Here is a 26024-nt window from a genome sequence, read left to right on the forward strand (position 1 = left end):
TGGTTAGTCCCTTGGGTGATCGTTATGAAGTTTTAAAAACAGGTAAAAGTATTCCCATAACCGTACTTGATCATAGGGGAGCGAGATATTAGGGATCTCAACTTTAGAGCCATGCAGCTCCCTCACTGCCTTTACTTACTTACTTACTGCCCGTTATGCCGGTTGGCATGTAGGGCAGCACCTCACTGCCTTTACTTACTTACTTACTGCCTGTTATGCCGGTTGGCATGTAGGGCAGCACCTCACTGCGTTTACTTACTTACTTACTGCCTGTTATGCCGGTTGGCATGTTGGGCAGCACCTCACTGCCTTTACTTACTTACTGCCTGTTATGCCGGTTGGCATGTTGGGCAGCACCTCACTGCCTTTACTTACTTACTTACTGCCTGTTATGCCGGTTGGCATGTAGGGCAGCACCTCACTGCCTTTACTTACTTACTTACTGCCTGTTATGCCGGTTGGCATGTAGGGCAGCACCTCACTGCCTTTACTTACTTACTTACTGCCTGTTATGCCGGTTGGCATGTAGGGCAGCACCTCACTGCCTTTACTTACTTACTTACTGCCTGTTATGCCGGTTGGCATGTAGGGCAGCACCTCACTGCCTTTACTTACTTACTTACTGCCTGTTATGCCGGTTGGCATGTAGGGCAGCACCTCACTGCCTTTACTTACTTACTTACTGCCTGTTATGCCGGTTGGCATGTAGGGCAGCACCTCACTGCGTTTACTTATTTACTTACTGCCTGTTATGCCGGTTGGCATGTAGGGCAGCACCTCACTGCCTTTACTTACTTACTTACTGCCTGTTATGCCGGTTGGCATGTAGGGCAGCACCTCACTGCCTTTACTTACTTACTTACTGCCCGTTATGCCGGTTGGCATGTAGGGCAGCACCTCACTGCCTTTGCCGTCCCCAAATAGGGTCAGGTACCCATTTCTCGCCGGATGATGGGATAGTGCTGGGGAAAACGGGGTATTTGCATCCGCCCTGACTGCCTGCGTGAGAGGCAAGCACTCTAACCACTATGCCAATCCGGCTCTGGTTATAAACAGGTTTAACTGTATCAGTTCACACGTTTGGTTACAGGGCCAATCCCTCCAGCCCGCTCTTCGCCAATATGTGTGAACAAGACTCGTGCCACATCACTCCGGGTCTCTACGCCTTGGTGGGGGCTGCTGCCGCTCTGGGCGGGGTCACAAGAATGACCGGTGAGTAAGGGGAAACAATCCATGCCATGCATGCACACGTGAGAACTTACTCCTGACTGAAAAATGGCCACCTAGTGTGTTGCTGACACATGTGGTTAAGTTGGCAATCAAGGGATCATGGCGTGAGTGATTGTAATCGATACCATGTGCATATTTTCTAAAAAAAAAGAGAGTGTCAATATTGACTCATTGTTTTGTTTAGGGGCTCAAATCTCATTGCGCATACGAATCCTGATAGTCTTATTTCCAAAAGTTGTTCTGCGGAATTTGTGTTTGACTTGTGATTGTGTTCTTCTGTTTGAAACTTGTAGTTTTATTTTTACTTTTGTGTATCACTGCACAACACCAGTAGCTTTACCATGACATATTTAGTCAGGACATTTTTTTATTATACTGTCTAGTCTGAGCAGACAGACTCGGAACATCCGTTTTCATTCTAACCCCAGACTTTCTTCAGCTACTACATTGTACAGTATTTATGTTGGGGTTGCAGTATCTATGATGAAACGCTCCAAAAACCGTCTTTCTTGGTTTTTGACGCTTCGTGTGTGTGTTGCAGTCTCGCTGGTGGTGATCATGTTTGAACTGACGGGCGGTCTGGAATACATCGTTCCTCTCATGTGCGCGGCCATGACCAGCAAATGGGTGGGAGATGCTCTGGGGCGTGAAGGAATGTATCCTTTTATCTCAATCAGTCTTCGTCTGCCGTCTGGTCTCTTTCAATTTGCTACATTTTTGCATAGAAGGCAAACAAAGGGCAAATTTTGGTTTTATCTCCCACAATTCTGAGAGGAATGGGTCACGTGAGATAGAACGCGGGAATACGTCACTGAACGAATGGTTTTCGTCCTGTGAAGACGTGTTGGTGCATTGTCTATCTTTTACCTGCGATGTGTGGCCCCTCAGATGAGAGGACACCTCCCTTAAAAGGACACCTTCTGACGCCCCTTTGTCTATTATCTCCCCCAAAATATACCTTTCATGACAGGCCACCTGCAATTTAGGGACACTTTTAGCTGGTTCCAAGTGCGTCCTTTCATTGCAGGTACCACTGTAACAAGATTTTATTCAATTTGATAATTAAGCGTTATGTAGCTCTGTTGGAAGAGAACTGAATTTGTGATCATTGAGTCACGGGTTTGAATATGGACCAGAACAGACAGAGGTCAATTTATGTGCAGACGATAACCACATCTTGAAATAGTTGTTCCACTGAATTGTTAATTTTTTGTTTATTCCGGTGTTGTCCTTGACTGCTGCTAGTTACGACGCCCACATAGTGCTCAATGGCTATCCTTTCCTGGACAGCAAAGAAGAGTTCACGCACACAACGATAGCTGCCGACGTCATGCGACCCAGGTGGGATTGCTTTGCTTTGTTATAAATTTACATTTACTTTCTTGTTTCCTTTCTGTCTCCCTGTCTGGTCGTTGGTGCCTGCATTTGTACAAATTCAGAGTACGTTTGTAAAGTTTCTGGCTCGGGTTTGGTTGAATTGTAAGCAGTATGAAATCTGTGTTCATTAATTAAATTAGCATGTGAGATGTTCACATACAAACAAGTTTAAGAGGACAATTTATATTTTCATAGGTATACAGTCCTGGATGAAAATTGTGAGGAGAATTTACGAAACGAAAATCCTGTTCTCTGAAGTTGAAAAGTTTTGGTCTCCTGAAATCGTCATATGCTAGGCTGCCTAAATTGCACGGTAAAAATGGTCATACACATAAAATCCCACTCATGCATAAAATATGAGTGTACGTGGGAGTATCAGCCCATGACCGGAGAAGAAGAAGAAGTACAGGTTTGGTTATTGCTAAGATAATAGTTTAAAGGCTTTATTTCTGGGAAGAGACATTAATGAACACAGGTTTCACTGTATTGTGTTACAACCGGTGAACATTTAGACCTACTACTTTGGACTGTGGGGCTCTGATCTGCATCTTGATTTAATTGTCTTGTTCCTGGCATGGAGGACTGCCATCAATCTGTTGACATCAGTCGTCTCTTCTATGCAATTTGCCTTTTAACTCTCTCTCTCTCTCTCTCTCTCTCTCTCTCCATCTCTCTCTCTCTCTCATTTTTGCAAAGAACCTTGCATATAATGGATTGGAGAAGTGCATTTTGTCTGCATAGTTTTTATTTTAAAAATGTGTATTTTCTTTGGCGGTATGATTTCTGATTAAGCCTTTTAGTTCTTGTGTGACTGTAGCTATAGCTGTCATCAGATATGTTAGCATACTAATAGGTAATCTACTAATATGATATTGCTAACAGGATAGAACAAAATCTGTTTCTCAGTTAACTTCGAGCAGTTACGAGGATTAACAAAAATAGACTGAATAATGTTGCTATGATTATATTTCTTTGGTAAATTAGTTTAAAAGGCCATAAAGGCTGTCCTTAATTCAACCTGAAGTCGACTTTGCAAAGACTTCGCAAAGTCTTACCAAAATTCATTGCCAAAGCTTTGTGCAGCCAGCTTCGGGAAGTAGACTTTGCGAAGTCAACTTCACCCAATTAATTCTAGGCTTAAAAGTGTTGGCGATTTTCAGAAATTTCAGATAATCCTTGGCGTCTCCTTTCCCTCACTGTGGTAAATTTCATCAGCTCTGCCAAAATTATTTTGAGGATTTAAAATAAGTTTGGTGTGTTTGGTTGACTTTGGAGGCCCGAGAGCATTCCAGAAGCTACTTGACAAGATGTTGTTCAATATTGATATCATGTCTTGGAAAAGATTGTTGTAGGGACAAAGGAATTATTTTGCATTCTTGTATAAGCAATGTATAGTCATTTGAGCTGTTCTTCAGCTTCAAGATATTCAGAAATTCTAATCTCATTTCTTTGTGCATGTATGGCTTCATTAGTGTCAGGAAAAAAGGGAGGTATACATCGGAACAATTCAGTGTGAAACTTGTCCAATTTGCCCCAAGAGTTGATTTCCGGAAGACACTATGTGTACAGTGCTATCAAATGGCCCTTCTGAGTGCTGTGAGAGACAATTAATCCCCCCATCCCAAACCCCAACCTGTCCTTCCCGTTGCCAGTTTGAAATTGTGTGACGTTTGTACACCCTATGATTATCAGAATGATGGCAGACATGCACACCACATTTAATTTGTTGCACTCAAAAGAGCAACAACAACAAAACTAACACACACACACACACACACACACACACACACACACACACACTGTGACACACTAACACACACCCCCGAAAACCACACCAAAAAAACAATTGCTTTGCTACACAGTACCCTCAGCGATCGTCCTGACTTGCTCATTGCAAAACTTCATGCCTACACCTTGCCTTTCATATCCACGACCCTCCGCTTACCTTTCCCCCAAACCGTCCCTCCCCCCCCCCCCCCCCCCCCCCATCACGGCCTCTTCCTTTCCACTCCCCCACCCATCCCCAAAACACACACACAAATGAGTGACATTATGAATGCCCATCACTTCTGTATTTATGTTCAACTTTGTGAGGACCAGCATAGTTTTACATGGGCAAGAGTATCTTAAACGAAATGAGGCAGAGCGTTGTTAAGATATCAAATAACCAAAGGGAAGGAAGCGCTCTTTATGCATACGACATTTGTAATGAAGTAAGCGAGAGTTGTATGGAACCTTTCTCCTGGTACCTGAGAGAATAACATGAGGATGAAAGTCGCTTGTTCATTGCAATGCTTGTTATTCTCTCAGGTGCCAGGAGAAAGGTTCCGTATAACTCTCGCTTTTTCCATTAAATAAAAAACGCTCGCGCTGGACCCGAGTACTCTTCAGACATTCACACACACACACACACACACACACACACACACACTCTCTCTCCCTCACTCCTTCCCTCTCTCTCTTTCTTTCTTACACACACACACACACACAGACACACACACACACACAGACACACACACATGCAGACACACACACACACACACACACACACACACACACACACACAAACAGTAACACTAACACATGTGCACAAAATGAACACACACACACACACCGCGCGAGAGAAAAAGACTACAGGGAGGCATTGACGTCAAAGACTTTCGACCATGACGTAATTACGTCACTATTCTTGGTTTACGGTACCATTCGGCGGCTTTGCTACGAGTATGCCATAGTCTTGGTTGGCCGAGACCTTGCACCGTTCTATCAGACTGCCTGGCTGGCTGTTGCACCGCGAATTCCTCCCACCGCCAAGTCGGTTTTTTTTGTGGTTTATTTCGCATTTAGGTCCCAGGTAACATTATGAAGTTTTAATACGATCAATCGGACCTATTATCAAGTTAGTGTATCAACTTTTGAACGAACTGCGCCCAGTAGTTTCCCAGCAATAAGCTGTTAAGTCAAGACACACACACAGACACACAATTAAAGTCTGCTGGACCCTTGTACTAGCGTACTCGGGGATAAAGAGCGCTTACTTCCCTTTGGTTATTTGACATCCGGGCAAGAGTAGTTTAATTTCATTATTTGGTTGCCGCAAACTGTAACACAGATGATTCTGAGTATGTCTTAACTGTCCTCTTTCTGACATATGATTTTTTAAATGTATTTGTCTTTTTCCTGTTTAAGATACTGGAGATATGGGATTGGAGTGTAAGTGGCTGGCTGTGTGCACATAACAATTTTTCCAAAAAGTGGAAACAGAATGTGTTTTTGCTTTGCAGTCACATTAATGTTTTTGGTTCAATATATAATCAATAAGTGTGGTTGTAGTGAACCAATAATTTTGTTTTCTTTGATTTTCGTTGCAAATAAATCAAAGCATGCTCCATTTTTTATTTCATTTTATTTTTATTTTGCTTTATTTAGTTTTTACTACTTTTTTTTTTAATTTGATTTTATTTTGTTTTTGTTTCTTTTGTTTTATTTTATGCATAGTGACATTTTCCATGTGTTGTTTTTCTTGATGTGGAACATCGGAACCAGTATGGTCAGATTTTATATTCTAGAATAGTTAAGTGCTGTATGATGTTCAGTTTCTGTTTAGTTTTGTTAGTCATGTAGATCTGAATTTTGGCCACTCGTACTTGAAAAAGAAGATAGTCTGCTTATAGAAGTACGGAGATAAGTAGTTCGTTTAAGTAAGCATAATTTGTGGATATTGCTTATGTTTCAAGAGCCAAAAGAGATTGAAGTATGCAATTGCCATTATATATTCAGGTGTTTTTTTAAGTTTGAATAAGAACTTTTGGGTTTACATGTTTTAAGTTAAGACTGAAATGTGTGCCTTTTGTTTTAACATACTCCCCTCTGATTTTCATTTTGTTTGTGTCTTTTTTTATTTTAAGATTAAATTACATATTATTACCCAACTCACATATAGCAATTAACTCTAGTTCAGTGCTGGTAACGCTGTACGCGTTCCCCTTGGTAACAAGGGAGACCACCCTAAAAAAGAGTGATCCATCCCATAATATCAGACCGATGTCCGGTCCAACATCCGTATGCGTGCGCATACGCCGCCATTTGTATCATTCTCTCTCAGCGGTTCAACTGGGAAGGACGCTCCTGATGTACGCTCCTGCTGTCTTCAGCATTTTGTCATAGTCTTTGGCTTTGGCATCTCCCCTTGGTCGTCGCCTAGCTGTTCACCTTTACCTACTTGTGTGGTGAGATCTTTCCGTTTTGTTATAACTTTAGCGACGTTTTCGTCGCTCGTTTTGTACTTGTGAAATTTTTCTGAAATTGTTTTTCTTTGAAATTTTTCGTGAGTTCTTTCGCTATGGCGGAGGCTGCGCTTGTTGATAGCGTGAATAGGAAGCCGAGTTCGAGGCAGGTGCCTGACGATTCGCCTCCTAAACGTAGCTCGAGGAGAGAGAAGGGCGCAGGAAAATCCGCGTCTGTTTCTTCTGATTCAACTTCTGTTAAATCTCCCGTGTTAGCAGACGTCAGTTTAACTTCCGGTCAGGCTTGTTTACGTTCTGGCAAGAGTGGCGGTTCGCGCAAAAGAACTTCTTCTTCTGCTTCTGCTTCTGCTTCAACTTCAGATGGCTGCCCTGGGTTAGCGCCAGCTGAAGTTGCGTCTTTATTGTTGACTTTGAGCGCTCAAGTTTCGACACTTGCGTCGGAATTATCTTCCACTAGGGAGGAATTACGTGCGCTTCCGTCGGGTGTTTCTGATGTTCTCTCCTTAGCACAGGCACGGCAGTCTCCTGCAGTTCCGGCTTCGACTTCCGCTTTGCCTTCGGCGACTGTGACTCGGGCGGATGTCCATGCTTCGCAGGACGGGAGTACCAAGTTGGTGTCTCTCCTTTATGGGACACCGGTTCAAGGTATGTCTACACCGCTTGCCGGTGTGCGAGCTCAGGGGGCTCTCTCTGGCGTTGGTAGTCGTGAGAGTTCCCACGAGCAGCGAAAGGACGAACGCCTCCGTACGTCTCTTTATGAGAATATCGGGGACCGTTTTAGTCCTCTTCCGCCCGGGGGGCAGGAAGTGGTCGGTTCTGCCGACGATAAACTGTCTGATGTTCTGCCTCCTGGCTCCGAGCTTGATCTCGAGTCGGAGTGTAGGGCGGAAGACGGGGATGCCTCAGTGGTAGAGGATTCCCAACTGAATTTGCCCGTGAAGCTGTCAGCCGCAGTGGCGCTGGCGGCGGAAACGGCGTTCAGATACTTTCCGGAAGGGGTGGTGAAGGACAAGGTTCAGCTTCACCCACCTCGTTCTGCTTTTGACGATTTCCGGAGTGCTCAGGAGCAACGGCCTCGCTACCGCTTCCGGGAATCGTCAACTATTGCCTATGAAATGGCTAACGTCTTGTGTGGTAAACGCAAACCGGCGGTGCCGTTGTTGGTTCAGCACGGCGAGGCCCCGGAAGACGTTGTCTCTTGGCTGGCTCAGCCTGGGGCTCGGGCTGCTTCCGGTGTTCCGAAGTTCAAGCTCACCCCTTATCCTGTGAATCTGATTGACTCTTTTGCTCTGCCGTCAGGGGCACTTCCGGTGACGCCGGAACTTGCTGCTTTGAGAGAGGACGGGTACAATAGGGATAGAGTTGTCCCATGTACTGACGGTTCTCTCACAGCTGTGGAGGAAGTTGGAAGGTCTTTGCTGGAGCTCACGTCCGTGTCGGAGTCTCTGCAAAGGTCTTTATCCAGATCGATTGCCACATCTCTTGATCCTTTTGAATTTCGGTTTGATGCGTCGCCGACAGATGTTTCAACACTGCTGGCTACTCTGGGCAAGGTGACTAGAGAACAGGTTACTTTGTCTGCCCGGCTGTATACTCACGCGGTGCTTTCAAGGAGATCAGCCTTCTTGACGGGGTCCAGATTTCGGGACACCGCGACTGTGGAGAGGCTGAAGGTCTCCCCTTTTGCTGAGGGGTCTCTCTTAGGGCAGGCGTCTTTCGATGCACTCCAGAAAGAGACGCAGGACGCGCGGGATGTAGCGATCGCGCGTTTGGCTTCACAGGGCTTCCAGAAGCCTCAGGGCAAGTCTCAGACTCAGGCGTTTTCTTCTGCTAAGCCTCAGACGTCTTCGTCAGGTGGTGGGAAGGCCCAGAAGCAGTCATTCTCCTCCAGGGGTAGGGGGCGTGGAGCTCCTTACCCTAAGAGGGGTCAGTCTTTCGGGGGTTCCAGGGGGTCGGGGCGTAAGCCTCACCCCCAATGAAACTTCCCCGAACAACACATCCCGGTGGCCCCCGCACTAGTTGTAGCGGGCGGCCCGTCCAGGGCCCTTTCTTCCTGGCTGCAACTGGTGGCCAGCAAGTGGGTCACGGGGATAGTGTGTTCGGGGTTCCGGCTTCTCTGGTCAGGGCAGAAGGCTCCCCTGGTCAGGATAATCCCGCCCTGCAGGGCGCCAAAGGATTTGGTGGCACGGAACGCGGTCCAGGAGGAGGTCTCGGCTCTGCTGCTCAAGGGAGCTATAGAGGAGGTCTTGGACGCGCGGTCCCCGGGGTTTTACGGCAGACTTTTTGTAGTGCCGAAAGCCTCGGGGGCGTGGAGGCCGGTGTTAGATCTTTCTCCTTTGAACAAGTTTCTGAGAGTAATCAAGTTTACCATGGAAACTCCAACTTCGGTTCGGGAGGCCTTACGGCCGGGAGATTGGGCAACGTCGATCGATCTTACAGACGCTTACTTTCACGTCCTCATACATGTCGCGGACAGGAAGTGGCTTCGCTTCCCTTGGGGCGGCAAAGCTTACCAGTTCAGGGCTCTGCCGTTCGGCCTGTCTTTAGCTCCGTGGATTTTCACGATTGTGGTCAGGCAGCTTTGCGCTCTTGTGAGACAGGAAGGCATCCGTCTCAGAGCATACCTGGACGATTGGTTAATCCTTCACCAGAACAGGGGGCTTTGCGAGGCTCATACGCACAGGGTGCTGAGCCGGGCGGCACAGCTGGGTTTCTCTGTCAACCTGACAAAATCCGAGTTGGAACCATCCCAGACGTTTACTTACCTGGGCATGGAATTCGACACGCTTCGGTGGTCTGTCCGTCCGTCTCAAAGGCGGATCGACAAGCTTCAGGGTCTGATTCGGTCTCTCTACGGAGAGAATCACGCCAGTGCAAGGGTTCTGACTTCGGTTCTGGGTCAGATGGAATCCATGGCTTCCCTCATTCCGTTGGGCAGGGTTCACAAGAGGCCTTTTCAGGCCTCCCTGCAGTCAAGGTGGGATCAGACATCCCAGGACTGGAGTGCTCCGATCGCACTGGGAACTTGGTTTCAGCAGACCACAGGTGTTTGGCTTCTTCCGGATTTGTTCCGGGGTGTTCCCATTGTTCGTCCACCGCCGGAGAGAGAGTTGTTTACGGACGCATCTCTGACGGGGTGGGGTGCTCATCTGGACGAGCACATGGTTTCGGGAGTTTGGGATTGCTCTCAGGCCTCCCTACATATCAATGTACTGGAGTTGGAGGCCGTTTCCCTGGCGCTTCTAGCGTTCAAGCCTTTCCTGGAGGGCAGTCATGTACGTCTTCACACCGACAACATGTCTGTGGCGTCGTATGTGAACAAGCAAGGGGGGACTCGGTCTCACAGTCTTTCCGACATTGCATGTCGCATTCTCAAGTGGTGTCACGCCCAGCACATTCTGTTGTCAGCAGTGTACTTGAAGGGCAGTCTGAACGTCCTTGCAGACACTTTGAGCAGAGGGGACAGGATTGTTCATTCAGAGTGGACTCTCACACACCAGTCTTTGCAGCGGCTTTGGTCGCAGATCGACAAGCCCAAGATAGATCTCTTTGCGACGAGGTTTTCGGCGAGACTGCCTCTCTTTGTGTCCCCCTTCCCGGATCCTCTGGCCTGGAAGGTGAATGCTCTGGAAGTGGATTGGTCAGATCTTCCGGCGTATGCCTTCCCTCCGTTCTGCCTCTTAGGCAAAGTCCTCAGGAAAGTGGACTTGGAGAAACCAGCGCTGGTTCTGGTCGCTCCTCTGTGGCCAAGCCAGCACTGGTTTCCCGACCTACTGCGTCTAGCAGTTCGGCCCCCAATCCCTCTCGCCCTGAAAAGAGGAGATCTCGTGCAGCCTCGGTCAGGCGTTCAGCACGAGAACCCACAGATCCTGGCCCTTCACGCGTGGATTCTGTCCGAAGCGCTTTGCGTAGGGCAGGGGCCTCTTCCCCTACTCTGAGATTCGTTGGACATGCGCATAGAAAATCGACTTCTTCGGTTTACTCATCGCACTGGGCCTCTTGGTCTAGGTGGTGCGCGCTTAACGGGGTTAAACCTCTTTCTCCTAGGTCTATTCATGTAGCCAACCATCTGTCTTGGTTGGCTGATCAGGGGGCTTCTCCCTCTTCTATTAGGGTCCGGAGGTCGGCGATCTCTTCGACCCTCGCGCAGTTAGGCCACAAAATTTCGCTCGGAGGGGTTATCGCTAGTGTTATTAAGGGGGCTGCCCTTTTAGCAGCTCGTTCAAAATCGCTTCTCCCTGCATGGGATTTGTTCCTGGTCTTACGTTTCTTAGCCTCGGATGAGTTCGAGCCTCTTTTGTCAGCCACTTTGGCCGATTTGACGCGTAAGACTGTGTTTTTAACGCTTCTCTCTACTTCTAGGAGAGGTAGTGAGGTGCATTCTTTGTCGGGTTTAGACAAGGACATTGCGTTCGAGAAGGATGGTTCCATTTCTCTCAAATTTGTTCCCGGCTTTCTCGCGAAAAACCAGAAACCTGGCCAGCTTTCTCCAATCTTGCGCATTCCACCCTTGAGCAAGATTTTGGCTCCTGGAGATCCCGATATTGCAAATTGTCCTGTGAGAGCTCTCCGATGTTACCTGTCTCGAACTCGGCCTGTTAGGTCAGAAAGTCAAAAGCTTCTTTTCATATCTTTAAACACGGCTAGGTGTAAGGATATAGCGAAGGTGACTCTGGCCAAATGGATCTCCACTCTGATCAAACGAGCATATGCCTGGTGGCTAGTGCAGTCGGGTGATGCTAGGGCAGTGTTGCCTCTCACCGCGGCTAGAACCCATGAGGCGAGAGCCTGGGCATCCTCAGTGGCAGTTCTTCGGTCCGGCAAGCTAGCCGAGGTACTGGAAGCTGCGTATTGGCGCTCTGAGGACGTTTTCGTCAACTTTTACCTCAGAGACGTCGCTTCTGTCAGACAGGATGGAAGCTCCGCGCTGCCTGCCATGGTAGCGGCGGGACAGGTCCTGCGTGCCTAGTTTTGGTAAGTACCCACCACCTATAGTAGCAATCTGCTATATGTGAGTTGGGTAATAATATGTAATTTAATCCAAAATTTTAATAATAAATTTTCATTTAATTAATATACTTACCCAACTCACATCGTTTAAACCCTCCCGCCTCCCCGCTGTGGTGGTATTGGGTTCTAAAAAAGTAGTGAGTTGGGCTTCGTTCGAATGATACAAATGGCGGCGTATGCGCACGCATACGGATGTTGGACCGGACATCGGTCTGATATTATGGGATGGATCACTCTTTTTTAGGGTGGTCTCCCTTGTTACCAAGGGGAACGCGTACAGCGTTACCAGCACTGAACTAGAGTTAATTGCTATATGTGAGTTGGGTAAGTATATTAATTAAATGAAAATTTATTATTAAAATTTTGGAATTAAGGACATGAAGTGTAGTTAGTATAATCCCTTGCATCCACCAGTTTCCTTTTTATCCATCTGATTTCTATTTTTCACATAAAAATGTTCAGTACATGTAATAAGATTTCTTACTTTTCTTGAAGATCGAAGCATGTCAAATTTCAAAGGCCTTTTTTGTGCATTTAAGAATGAGAATTATTTCCTTTCTTCTTTTAATCTTTCTTTGTATCATGCACATTGCTACTTTTTATCTGATGAAAAAAGAGTTACTTTGACAAATTGTAAGACCTGCCAATGTACACGTTGTTTTTTCTTTTATATGTGAGCATGAAATAATGAGGATTGTTGTTCAGCAAGGTTTGAAGTTATCTTTTCCATTGACTCTTTCTGTGTTGATAGATCTGTTTGTCTGTCCGTCTGTGTCTGTCTGTGTGTGCATGTGTGTGTGTGTGCGGAATGATTTCTGAATACATTTAAGCTTTTTAATCTCTTGCGACTGCAGCTATCACCAGATGTAATAAGGTTGTGTACTAACATATAGCAACTAACAGGCAGGAACAAAATCCCTTTCTCAGTTAACTTAAAACAGCTATTATCTGCACTGTCTGTGTTTATAGAGAGGACATAGTTATATTTAAAAGTAAATTTTAAGGGGCTTATTGTCCGTCAGGTCTTAATTGCCTATATTGGACATGAATTGGTTTATACGATTCGAGTTTTACGCCCTCACGGCTTTTTGATGTATGCGTGTTTAGGTGGTATCAGCCATCTGCACTTATGGTAGAATGACCAAGATCTTTAACGTGCCATTGTGGTGACACGGGGGTGGGAGATGGATACCGTCTCTGGGTCTGCACATAAAGTTGACCCGTGTCCGGCCCGGCCCGGATTCGAACCAGCGACCATAGTTATATTTCATGCTTAAAATAGCTTTTGTATTTGTGCAGGCGGAACGACCCTCCATTGTGTGTGATAACACAAGATACCATGACTGTGGAGGAAGTCGGTAAGTCTGCGCTGCGTTCATGTGCCTCAAAATGATGCGGCTTTAACCAAACAACAACAAAAAACTGGAGATATTTGATAAAAAATTAGTTTGGTATTACAGCTACTGCATCTTAGATCACACTTCCTAGTTCTGATAACCAAAGGGAAATAAGCACTCTAAATGCATACGACATATGTAATGGAGTAAGCGAGAGTTATATCTGGAATCAATCTCCTGGCGCCTGAGAGAATGACAAGCATTGAAATGAACAAGCGACTTTCACCCTCACACTTCCCAGTGTCAGGTAATTGCCAAACATGTCAGAAACTTCCTGAAAGAATAAACATCTCTGATGAGCATTTTGTGGTTACTGATCAGACTCGGTTGAATTCAATTCAAGTGCATCTTCACCAGCAGTTTTGTACCGTAAACAGTATGAGCATTAATTCAAATAAAAGTGCAACCACACTCCCTCCTCAATACTATCCCAACCCCTGTTTGAATGATAACATTGCTCTGAATTTAATGACCTGTGACGCAGTTATATGGATGCTTATGTGACAGGTTGACGCAGTAGTCCCCCTTTCACGGAAGCTGCTCTGCACAGTTGTCTGAGCTAATTCATAGTTCAAATGTTCAGTGACTGCTATTTAGACACCACTGACACCTGCTTGTTGTAGAGAGCTGTTTGTGACTGCTGTTGTCTCCTGGCATGCTCTTGCAAACCTGTGTGTTCAGCAAAACAGATTTTGTGTCCAGAGCAAGTGATGCAGAACACCATGCACAACGGTTTCCCCGTGGTGGTGTCCAGGGAGTCGCAGTACCTGGTGGGCTTCGTGCTGCGCCGAGACCTCAACCTGGCCATCAGTGAGTATTAATCCTCCTCTCGTTTCTCTCTCGCCTGACTGTTCTCACTCAACCCCACCCACCAGCCTCGTGCTAATCAGTCTTCCATGTTGATCTTTTAAGCAACGTGAGAAGGATTGTAAAATCTGCAGTTGTTGTTGCTTTCTGAAATCTTCATTAGATGTCCACTTCAGTAATCAAGGGCGGATCTGGGGGGGGGGGGGTTACACGGGTTACGTAACCCCCCCACCCCCCCCAAAAGAGGTAATTTATTGGCTCAGGATGCACCAGATAGCTCTATTTTGCTTCTTTGGATAAAAAAAAATTCGGGGGGGGCATGCCCCCGGACCCCCCTAGAGGCTTAGGCGCCTTCGGCGCCGTCAACTTGTATCTTCGCAGTCATTTTGTAACCCCCCCCCTCCAAAGTGAATTGATCCGCCCTTGGTAATGGCTGAAACCCCTTGATCCCTTGAAAATATTCACAGGCCATTAAGTAAAGTGAACCTGAGACAAAATTTACATGGATTTCTTCCATTTTCTCCTTTTTTTTAATTTTTGTATTTCAAGGAATTTTACTCTAGTATCTGTAACTTTTGTGCCATTTGATTGAATGATGGATTGATTAATTGATTCAATTCACCCTGGTTCCTTATTTTGTCTCATCTCATGCTCATGGATTGATTGATTGATTGATTGTACAGCCAATGCTCGCAAGACGTCTGAGGGCATAGTGAGCAACTCCACCGTGTACTTCACCACGCACGTTCCTCCAAGTGGTCCCAACGACCCCGTCCCGCTCAAACTGAGGAAAATCCTCGACATGGTCAGTCCTCTCTTGTATGCTTCTTTTGGCTGTGAGCTTTGTTTTCATGTAGAAACAGTGGGTGGCTGGAGTGTCACTGGTTTTGCAATGTGAATGGTGTTGTAGTGTTCACGTAAGAATCTGTATTTGTGGGTGTTGATGAATGTGAAAATTATGTCTGCCTGTATGTGTATGTAGGTATGACTGGCTGGCTTACTAGTTGGCTGGCTAGTTTGCTGGATGGCTTGCTGGCTGTGTCTTGAATACTATATGTCTGTTTATTTTATACAGTAGAACGCGACGGGTGGGTATGTAGTAGTGTTTTTTGGTACCTGTGTTGAAAGGACACCCTTGGGATCAGCCATAAATGTGTCCTTCATTGGGAGGTGTTGGAGGGTCCGCTGTAAACTCTGCGTGTGACGGAGAGTGTTTATATCAGTTAAGTACACATGTACAAAATATTTATTTTTCTCTATATTTTGCACACAGGCCCCCATCACCATCACAGACCAGACACCCATGGAGACGGTGGTTGAGATGTTCCGCAAATTGGGTCTGCGCCAAAATCTTGTCACACATAATGGGTATGTACCTTCTGTGTCTGTCTGCTTGTCTGTCCGTGCATGCCTCTATATGTGACTGTCTGCCTGTCTGTCTTTCTGTCCGTGCATGCCTCTATATGTGACTGTCTGCCGGTCTGTCTTTCTGTCCGTGCATGCCTCTATATGTGACTGTCTGCCTTTCTGTCCGTGCGTGCCTCTACATGTGACTGTCTGCCTGTCTGTCTTTCTGTCCGTGCATGCCTCTATATGACTAAGTGCCAAAAGGTGCTCACAGAACAGAAGACGACTTTGTTTTACAATAAAAATGTTTCTAAAAACGTGTGTCTGCTGAAAATTGGTGTGTGTGTGGATGAATGTGCGAAGAGATAGTGGACATAATTTCGTGTGTCTGACTTGAACGGTTTTGAAGTTATCTTTGTTTAAAGTCAAAAATAACGCCAAAACCGGCCATCTGAAAACGGACATCGTGATACCTTTAGTTTGATTGAATGCCTGAAACATCGCTTTACAGACGAGACCAAACGTCAAATCTAAATCTCGAGAGAAATTTTTTTTTTCGATAACCGAATTTTAAGGTGTCGCACGCAAGATGTGTCGTCATCACGGCATACATTTTTCAATCGCAGATATTTACTAAATTTCTTTTTCAAAAATTCTGGAATTGATGTCGACACGTCAAGCGATAACGGTGTATCAAACTGCTGTCTTTCAAGTAATCCAGCAAAGACTGCAGAACTTTTGAACAGCATTTTTGAAAACGATTTGAAAATTTCGTCATATCTTGCGTGCGACAAAATGTTCGGTAATTAACGGTTATTTTCTTTTAAAAACAAAATTTACATGTACAAAGATCTACTTCATCTACGGAACCACGTGACACATTCTGTGTTCAAAATTTGTGAAGAAATCACGAACCACGAATGCGCTATCAAGTGTTGAAATTATGTCGTCAACATCTTTTCAGATCTTGCGTGCGACACCATCTTGCATTCAACATAAAATGTCACTACCTTATCGAGTTTAATGGGTAAAACTAACTATTTGTTGTCTTAGTTTAATCTTCTTAATTAAAAGCGTAATAAAACCGAACTTCCAAGATGAATTTTAATTGAGATTAGCGAAAGAGCGGGCACGCAAGTCGACCTTAAAGTAAAAGAATGATAACGCGAGCGTTTGTCGTGTTGTCTTGCGTGCAACACATTGTCCAAAAAGGAAAATGTATATTTTTCTCAGACGTTTTTTAAGTTGAAACCTTGAAACTTCACACACATTTGGGGTTTAATCGCCCCCATGCATGGTAAAAGTCTTGTTGACCCTTGTCAGATTTCAAGGTCACGGCTGGGTCACATGTGGTTCAGAAAACGGATGAAACATATTTTGTCAGGGATTTTTGAAGCTAGAACCTTCAAACTTCAAACAACGCTTTTGCTTAATGATTGTTCAACATGGAGAATTCAAGGTTGATCCTTGAGAAATGTGAAGGTCATAGCAGGGTCTCGTGTGGGTAAAAAAAAAAGGAAATTGTATTGAACTTCAATTTATATAAAACCAAAGTCTGGTTGATCTGTTTTAAGATTTAAGGTCAAATCTGTTATTTAAGGCCAAATCAAATAGAAATTTGTTGATGCTTAAATCTTTGAAACTTCCAACAGGTTTGAGGTTTGACAACTTCTGGACTTTGAAATCTGGTATGGTTGATCCTGGTAATATTAATTGGTCAAAACATCAAGATCAACAATTATAAAATAAGCACTTTCACCAATGTCAAGTGAGCAATAGCAGCAAACGTGAGTCTTATAAAGATTATCACTTTTTGTGTGACCTCAACTTGACCCCTCTGAATGCTCTCAATCATGGAAATTGACCACACTTTGATTATAACCAAACAACATCAAAACTTTGGAATGTGTGAAGTTTCAAAGGTGTTGCTTTAAAGGCGTTCGTGAAAATGACAATTGTATGTGTCTGACTTCAATGCGACCCCGCTGCGACCTTGACGTTTGATTTTATCAACCAGACTTTCATCATGTGTGAATGACTTCAAACACTATAAAACTAGTTGAAGAAATTGACAATTTTTCAAAGTTTAAGCCAGATGGCACTGCTGTGACCTTGAAATTTGACAAACATTAACCAGGCGGTCACCTTTTTTGGAAAATATCCTTAAAGGATCTTTAACCTTACTGTGACCTTGGAATTTGATGAGGTTTAATTTAACTTGCGTAGTGTGCCAAGTTTCAAGGCCCTAGCTTCAAAAACATATGAGAAAACCTCATTGAAAAATGTATATGTTTGACCTCAACGCGACCCTGCTGTGACCTTGACTTTTTCAACCAGACTTTAATCGTGTGTGAACATTATACACTAGAACTGTGTGTATTTTCAAAGCTCGTGCTATAAACGCGCTGAATAAATTGAAAATATTCCACATTTGGACCAGATGTGACCCCGCTGTGACCTTGAACTTTGACAAAGATTAACCAGCAGGTCACTTTTAATGAAGCTTTATAAAAATGCTGAAAGTATGTGAAGTATGTAAAGTCTAACTGATCTAGTATTAAAACATGTAAGACGTGACAACGACAATTTTCCAGTTTGCAAAGGAAATTTAACCTCGCTGTTATCTTGAAATTCAATGTTGTTTAATGTGATGTGCACCATACCTGGAGGTCATTATACTTTGGTTGTGTGCCAAGTTTCAAAGCCCTAGCTTTAAAAACGTGCGAGATAACCTTAATGCTATGACTCAGTGCCGTTTTGAATGATATAACGAACAAAATTATCGTTATTTGTAAAATCATTTGGGTAAATTTATCTTTTCTTTTCGTAATTGGGTTCCAGCATCTGTTGTCTTAACAAAAATCACAATATCAGTCGTGTTTGTCAACTTTTATTTTTTAGCCCCTTTGTCCGCTTTTCGTGCGCACCTTTTGGCACTTAGTCATATGTGACTGTCTGCCGGTCTGTCTTTCTGTCCGTGCATGCCTCTACATGTGACTGTCTGCCGGTCTGTCTTTCTGTCCGTGCGTGCCTCTACATGTGACTGTCTGCCGGTCTGTCTTTCTGTCCGTGCATGCCTCTATCTGTGACTATCTGCCGGTCTGTCTTTCTGTCCGTGCATGCCTCTACATGTGACTGTCTGCCGGTCTGTCTTTCTGTCCGTGCATGCCTCTATCTGTGACTATCTGCCGATCTGTCTTTCTGTCCGTGCATGCCTCTACATGTGACTGTCTGCCGGTCTGTCTTTCTGTCCGTGCATGCCTCTATCTGTGACTATCTGCCGATCTGTCTTTCTGTCCGTGCATGCCTCTACATGTGACTGTCTGCCGGTCTGTCTTTCTGTCCGTGCATGCCTCTATCTGTGACTATCTGCCGATCTGTCTTTCTGTCCGTGCATGCCTCTATATGTCTCTATATGCCAGACGCTCGTCACGCATAATGGGTACGTACCTTCCATGTCTGTCTATGTGCCTGCTTGTCTGCCATCTAAAAATGTTATAAAAGTAAAACAATGGATAACATTTTCTGTGTTGTGTGCAGTCGTCTGCTGGGGATCATCACCAAGAAAGATGTGCTGCGTCACATTGCTCAGCTGGAAAACCAGGACCCCGAGTCCATCCTCTTCAACTGAGGGGAACAACGGCGTTGTTATCTCATAGGACGGATTTTGTTCAACTGACCTGAAAGGACGGAAAACCAGGACCCCGAGTCCATCCTCTTCAACTGAGGGGAACAACGGCGTCATTTACTCATAGCATGGATTTTGTTCAACTCACCTGAAAGGACGGATCTCCCTTCACTGCTCAGTGCGTGTTGCACAACCACAAAGGCCCCAAGCGTGATCCACTTCTTCATCACAACATCATCCAGATTAACATCAGCCAGCAATCCTAACTGAAAAGTCGTGGATACATATTGTCTAAAGTCTGGATGACTCAGCCGGAAAACTTCTCCTGCCAAACATCATCAAGATTGGCATCAGCATCCTAACCAAATGGACGTGGATACATATAAAGACTGCTTGGATGGCTATCAAGCTGGACAGGTGTGAAGCTCCTGTATCTTCTGCTGGGCTGCCATTGCGAGGGTTACGTATAAGGATGGGATTGTCGAGATGAGTGTGTGTTTAGCTTTGTTGCTCGATCAGGTTGGAAACCGCAATATGAAGTCCAGGATATTCTCCAAGTGAAAAACCAGGACTGAAGTTTCTTCTCTTGCATGAAAAGCTGGAATGCAAAGTCTACTCTTACAGATGAAAAACTGAGATAAAGTCTGCTCTCTCAAAAGAAAAACTGAAATGTGAAATGCAGGTGTGATTTTTTTTTTTTTTCTCGAAAACTCAGTGGGTGTAGTGACGGCAAATGTAACAACCACAGTATTGTCACTGAGAGGAATCATGAGTGTTGTTTAAAAATTGGAGCATGTTATGTTATGGGATGTTTGTTGGTATTTATTCCAGTTCCTTTTAACCTTGAATTACTTTAATTGTCAGTGTTAATGAATTTATCAGCTTATCTTTTTCGCTTTGTCACAACAATAGATTAAACTGTGTGTACAGTGGAAGCTGCGATGAATGGACCAGTTACAAGTCTCCCTTCATTGCAAGTGGCCAGTCATTTCAGGAATCTTTTGGTCAAAGTAATAACAAGGAGACTCCAGAAGGAGTCCTTTCATGGGAGGTGTCCACTGATCGGTGGGGTCTCACATGGCAGGTAGTGTAAGCACTGTAGTATATTGCTTGGCGATAGAAGGGCATACAAACAAGGCTTCGATTCTCAAAAACTATAAGGGAACTCAGCTGCTGCAGCATGTGTTCTTTCAATTAGAATCGAACCCCCCGCGGGTTAGGGGGAAGAATTGACCCGATGCTCCCCAGCATGTCGTAAGAGGCGACTAACGGATTCTTTTTTTCCTTTTACCCTTGTTAAGTGTTTCTTGTTTAGAATATAGTCAATGTTTGTAAAGATTTTAGTCAAGCAGTATGTAAGAAATGTTAACTTAAGTTAAGTCCTTTGTACTGGAAACTTGCATTCTCCCAGTAAGGTAATATATTGTACTACGTTGCAAGCCCCTGGAGCAATTTTTTGATTAGTGCTTTTGTGAACAAGAAACAATTAACAAGTGGCTCTATCCCATCTCCCCCCCTTTCCCCGTCGCAATATAACCTTCGTGGTTGAAAACAACGTAAAACACCAAATAAAGAAAGAATTAGAATCGATGTTGAAGTGGATGTGGGAGAAATGGTGAAGCATCTGGGAGCCTGGGTATTGACTTGTGATGATGGTTTGTTTAGATGTAGGGCTCATGTTAACGCAGTGATGGTGTACGTGCTGTTAAATTGAGAGATTTGCCAGTTTGATCAAAGCAGAAAAACTTCATTGGCGTTTTCCCTCAGAATTCTGGGCAACCGTGAATATTGTCACCATCATGGGTATGTAATATCACTGAGCTTGGGGTTACTTTTCGTGTGTGTTTCGCTTTAAGTCTGCGATGTGTGAAGTATTGCGATTGATATGTTTATTCCCACTGGTTATGATTTTGACACTCCTGTTATTTTTGGTACAAGTATTTGTGTGAAATGTCATGTGTTATATAATCTGAACTCACTGCCTCTGTTGTTGGCCTTTTTTGTGTTTGAAAAGTTTGTTATGGATTGCGAGAAATGGTCTGAGTCCGATGACCTTTATGTTGCTGTTAACCCCCACCCCCAACAGCAAACAAGTTGAATGGATGAGAAAATGTTTGAGAGGGATAGAAATTTAGAACTCCAGAGATCTACTGCAAAGGATGTTTTAATGGTTAAAATGAAATCAAATAGTTGAAAGGAAATCAGCACTTTAGGTCTCCGTGGACTGGAAATCAGATAGAATAGAGTTCAAGTTTGTAATGTCAGAAGATTGTGAGAATCAGTGGTGAAGATTGTAAGAATCAGTGGATTGTAAGAATCAGTGGTGAAGATTGTAAGAATCAGTGGTGTTTACGTGAAAGCGATTGTAGTTAGTTATTGTTTTAATTTGTCTTAAAGCAAGTTGTTTGAAGAGCTGTTGTACGTACATAAGTTATATCGCTCAAACTGTATTTGATACGTGGATGCTTAGGTGTATTTGATTACATTCATATACATGGGTTTGTTGTTGTTTTCCTGGGTTTTTTTATGTGACTTTAGCCTGTAGTGATTTAAAAAAAATGATATACATATATATTCCTCTTGGGCCTCGCGCCAGCAAACTATAGAGAACTTAATGCATGTAGGTCACATTTGCTGAGATGGACTTTGAGACCTGTGTCCGCTATTATAATCACTCCTCTACTTGTCTGGTGATTGAGCCGCTCAGCCCAGTCTTAAGTTTATGGTATTTCTCTACTTTGATTTTTATTTGATTTATTTATCATATTTTTATTTTTTTATTTTTTAACATATCTGGAATTGTATGAAGTTGTTGCATTTGATTGCAACAATAAAGCATACTCATTGTAGTTCCTCTTCTGCTTGTTTTTTTCAGAGTCCTGATTCAGAGCTAATGTTTCTGTCACGTATGTATGTTCTTTGAATTCTGGTCATTTGTAAATTTGCATAATTGAGGTGTTAGTTATCAGTCCGATCTGTAGTGTGTGAAGCCTGCATGATGCCATGAATGATGATGTATAGTACTTGATGGGGGTACTTCATAGACTACATTTGATTTGTGGATAAGAAGTTATTCATCAGATTTTAGTTGATACTTTATGTTTTTGTCAGGTCGATTTGGGGGTACCCTAATTAGAGCGATGGTCATGTGAGCTCTGTGAAAGCAACGTTTGATCCTAAACATGTGCCAGATGGCCAAAGCTAAGTGCCTTTAACGGCATCAACCTTTTGAATGAAATGACAAGGGCATAATTTTTTTGTTTTCAGTGGGATACAAAAAGTGTTGCAGTATGTTTTTTGCAGAGTTTATAAAAGTCATATATATATGAGTGCAATCGTTATGAGTTTGGAATGAAAGAGTTGCTTTTTTTCTGTGCATGAAAGTTTTGATAGTTTAGGCTCCAAGATTATAGTTTAACTACTGTGTGTGTGTGATATGGCCGTTTCTGTCTTCTGTGTTCCAGTAGATTTATTATTATTATTTATCACATAATGATATTATTGTACATACAATGTATTATATTCATGATTGTCCTTGTGATTTCTTTATAATATGAACTTTCTTACACATATAGCACCGTTGAACTGTTTGCAGAGACTGCTATAAGGCTAAATGTCAACAACAAAACAAAAGTTTTCTGAAAAATCAACTTCTTTTTGTTCCTTTTTTTTTAGTATGTACACCTTTCTTGATCACAAGTTTAGGTGTGAAATTAGTCCAAGTGGGTATATTTGGAATGAAACTGAAGCAGAATTGATTTTACCAGCAGATGCATGTTTAGATGCGATGAAATCATCAAATAAAATTAATTGAACAAATTAATTTGATAAACAGCACAAGACTTAATTAATTTAACAGTATGTATCCAGGAATAGCAGATTTCTTACCTAAAAATAGTAGTATGCTTTGACTGCTGTTTTTTCATTGAAGAAAAAGTTCACCAAGAGACAAGTAAAGAATATTTTAATGGTATGCTGTTTCTTACAGAAGCTAATGCAAAAGGGGAGAAGCCATGATTTGATATTTGAATGTGATTTGTTTGAGATGGTATTATATAGTGAATTTATTCTTTGAGAATAATGAATCATTTATGTCTGTGTGTCTAATGTAGCAGTGCTTTAAGCGGAAGCTTAGGAAAAGATGGATTAAGAATTGTTGATTGTTTAGTGTGAATACCTGTGTATGTGACAGGTGTTTGACATGTATGTGTTTATCTGCCTGTGTGCACGTTTGTGTGCATTCTGTTAGCAGTGTAAAGATCGACATAGTTTAAGAAGTAGTTTAACTGTGTGTGTGTGTGTGTGTGTGTGTGTGTGTGTGCCTGTGCCCATGCTTTACAGACTTTGTGAACAGTAAATGTGAAAAACCAGCGGCTGAAATGGAGAAGGTCGTAAAACGGTCTTTGAAGGGGGATTTCAGTATATCGGTATAAATACTCACTAGTGCTAATACCAGCTTCAAAACACCCCCTTCGAATGACAAAATGGTGAACGTATTAGATAAGAGATCGTCAAAGAATGTAGGATATGAACAGAATTTGGGGCTTTATAATACATCCTCGCAGGGAATTTCCTACAAGGACATGTATGTGGTGATATGCTAGATAGAGTGTAGGATATATAGCTGTGTAGTACCTGTATAACGCTTGTATATTACACGTGTTGTTACTTACTGTGTGTGTGATTTCTGTTCAATACATGTGATGTTACTGGCAATATATGGCATTCCATTTCTCAATCATCTATGATGTTCTGTCTGTGTTAAATATTACTGTGAAAAATGTGTTGTGTTTAAGAACCTTCTCTCTCTAATTGATCTTCACGTTCATGTGTGACTTTTTGAACAAATCTTTTGAGTGATGTTGTCATTTGATTTCACTAATCACACGTGAAATAGTGATGTGTTAAGTATTTATATAGCTCTGTTTTTGAGCCGAGTGTTAATTATTATAGGTCAGGATTGGACACTTTATGTCTGTATTCATAAGTGGTTATTTTCCATGATACAACAATAGTCTGAGATATCAGTTCTGGGATTGTTTGTTGGATTCGATGAAAGAGTTGTGCTTTTAGAAATATTCCTTAAATATTGATGTTTTTTATGTATGAATAACAGTGGTATCCGAAATCACAAAGTCCCTATAAGCTGTAGTGTGGAATAGGGGTTGACTGACTGACAATTAGAATTACCTGGTAAAATATATTTGCTGAAACAATTACTTCTACATGTCAAATTTCATCTCCTTGCCCTCTCCTGTTTGACTTAAATCTCTCTCTCTCTCTCTCTCTCTCTCTCTCTCTCTCTCTCTCTCTCTCTCTCTCTCTCAATGGCGACAATATCTTTCATTATCTTTCTCTCTTTTGTATGGTACAATAAACACTCCCACGCACTCTCTCTCTCTCTTGAATGGTACATTAAAATCTCTCTCTCTGAAAGGTATAACAAACTCCCTCAATCTCTTCCCCACCCACCCCCGCCGAATGCAGTTTGTAGATTACAGGAATAAGATGCTGTGACAGTGAGTTCTCTCTTTTTTTTCCCAACATTCTTTAAACTCTATAATATCGTCAGTGGCCTTCGAAGACCTCGTAACTTACATTTTCCCGATTTTCGGATTTTTGCATGGTTCCGTCCCTTGATTTTTTTCCTATCATCTGTGAAAAGCTTGTAACTCTATCTATTTTGCAAAGGTCTTTTTCCCCTGATTTTAAAAACCTCGTATTGCCGTTGGGTGTTGAGACATTAGCGACATTAGCGGGAAAACCTCGTATTGTCTGTTTGAATCCCTGCGAGTCTGTTGAAAATCCTCGTAATTGTTCCTTAAATTCAAAACAAAAAAGTTCAAAACAAAAAAGTGAAAACCTCGTATCTACACGTTTTGATCTGGTGAAGAGGAATTTGATTTTTAAAACACTCATTATCTCAGAACTATGATTTTGAAGATACGAGGTCTTCGAAGGCCACTGACGATATACAACTGATAATAATACTTTCTGTACTTAATGTCAGTCATTTGTCTTTTTTAAAAAATGCATGCGGAAAAGTGTCAGTTTTGTACAGAATCAAAACCAAACCATACGGCATACGAATAAAAAGTGTGATATGCATGTCGAAGTCATATATACGTGTGTGTAAGTGATCTGACTGAACTTATATATATAACCACAACTGTGTAAGAGTTCTTGCAGGAAGTGAAAAGGTATACTCCCTGAACGTGTTTGCCCGTGTGTGTCTGTGTGTGTTATTTTTGGGGGGTTGGTATTTGTCATTTGTCATATTTATTATGTAGTGGTAGCGTGTGTAATTCAACTCTCTAGAAGTATATATCAACCACAAAGGAAATCTTTTTCTTCTTTCAAAAAAGGAGAAGAATCATGTTCTATTCACCCCCAAATAATCCTTCACATCCGTTTTACATTTCAAGTGAAGAGTTGACATTACAACTTGTCTGTGCCTCACTGTTTTTCTCAGTTATCTGTTTAATTATTCCTTGATATTTAGCACTATAGTAAAGAAAAGGACGGATTTCGCACAGACTTGATCAGATTTAGAATCCCTGTTACCCGGTATGATTCACATGTTGGTCATATACTGCAAATTCATTAGAAACTCAGGTGACAGTGCTCCAAAGTAGGATTTGTGTGTCATATATTTGTTGACATTTTGATTTTTAAGGCAGAGTGGGAGGCTGTCATTTTCTGTAAAATTTCCCTGAGGTGTGTAGTTGACGGTATTGTAAGTGAAAGTTGGACAATAAGAAGTGAAAAGACATTGACTGTACGTGTTATTACAGATTTGTAACTGGAGTATAGACGAGGCTGAATCATGCGATTAAAGTGATTGGAAATGTGACTGACTGTGTGTGTGTGACTTGGTGTATATGACGTGTGTGTGCATGTGTGTGTCCGAGTGTGTTTGAGGGATTTATGTGTGTTTTTCTTGTGTGTGCATCAGACCCTACACTTATACAGTCCTAAACC

General features: G+C 43.0%; 2 protein-coding genes across 4 annotated transcripts in view; one reads left to right on the forward strand and one right to left on the reverse strand.

Annotated features, from left to right (window-relative positions):
- Nucleotides 1-25896, forward strand: part of LOC138968854 (H(+)/Cl(-) exchange transporter 4-like) — a 122008-nt gene extending 96112 nt beyond the window's left edge. For 2 of the 3 annotated variants that reach the window (XM_070341518.1, XM_070341519.1), the window contains 9 exons: nucleotides 1091-1212; nucleotides 1772-1886; nucleotides 2476-2571; nucleotides 5797-5820; nucleotides 13164-13222; nucleotides 13964-14071; nucleotides 14752-14873; nucleotides 15342-15436; nucleotides 18956-25896. In XM_070341518.1, coding sequence (XP_070197619.1) covers nucleotides 1091-1212; nucleotides 1772-1886; nucleotides 2476-2571; nucleotides 5797-5820; nucleotides 13164-13222; nucleotides 13964-14071; nucleotides 14752-14873; nucleotides 15342-15436; nucleotides 18956-19046 — 832 coding nt within the window. In that variant the 3' untranslated portion in view covers nucleotides 19047-25896. The remainder of the gene's footprint in view (nucleotides 1-1090; nucleotides 1213-1771; nucleotides 1887-2475; nucleotides 2572-5796; nucleotides 5821-13163; nucleotides 13223-13963; nucleotides 14072-14751; nucleotides 14874-15341; nucleotides 15437-18955) is intronic. The other variant, XM_070341520.1, reaches the window with a different exon arrangement.
- The window catches only part of LOC138968860 (uncharacterized), a 510049-nt gene that overhangs the window by 266579 nt on the left and 217446 nt on the right, over nucleotides 1-26024 (reverse strand). The gene's annotated exons all lie outside the window — the stretch shown is intronic.

The sequence above is a fragment of the Littorina saxatilis genome, linkage group LG6 (genome assembly GCF_037325665.1).
Source record: "Littorina saxatilis isolate snail1 linkage group LG6, US_GU_Lsax_2.0, whole genome shotgun sequence".
NCBI lineage: Eukaryota > Metazoa > Mollusca > Gastropoda > Littorinimorpha > Littorinidae > Littorina > Littorina saxatilis.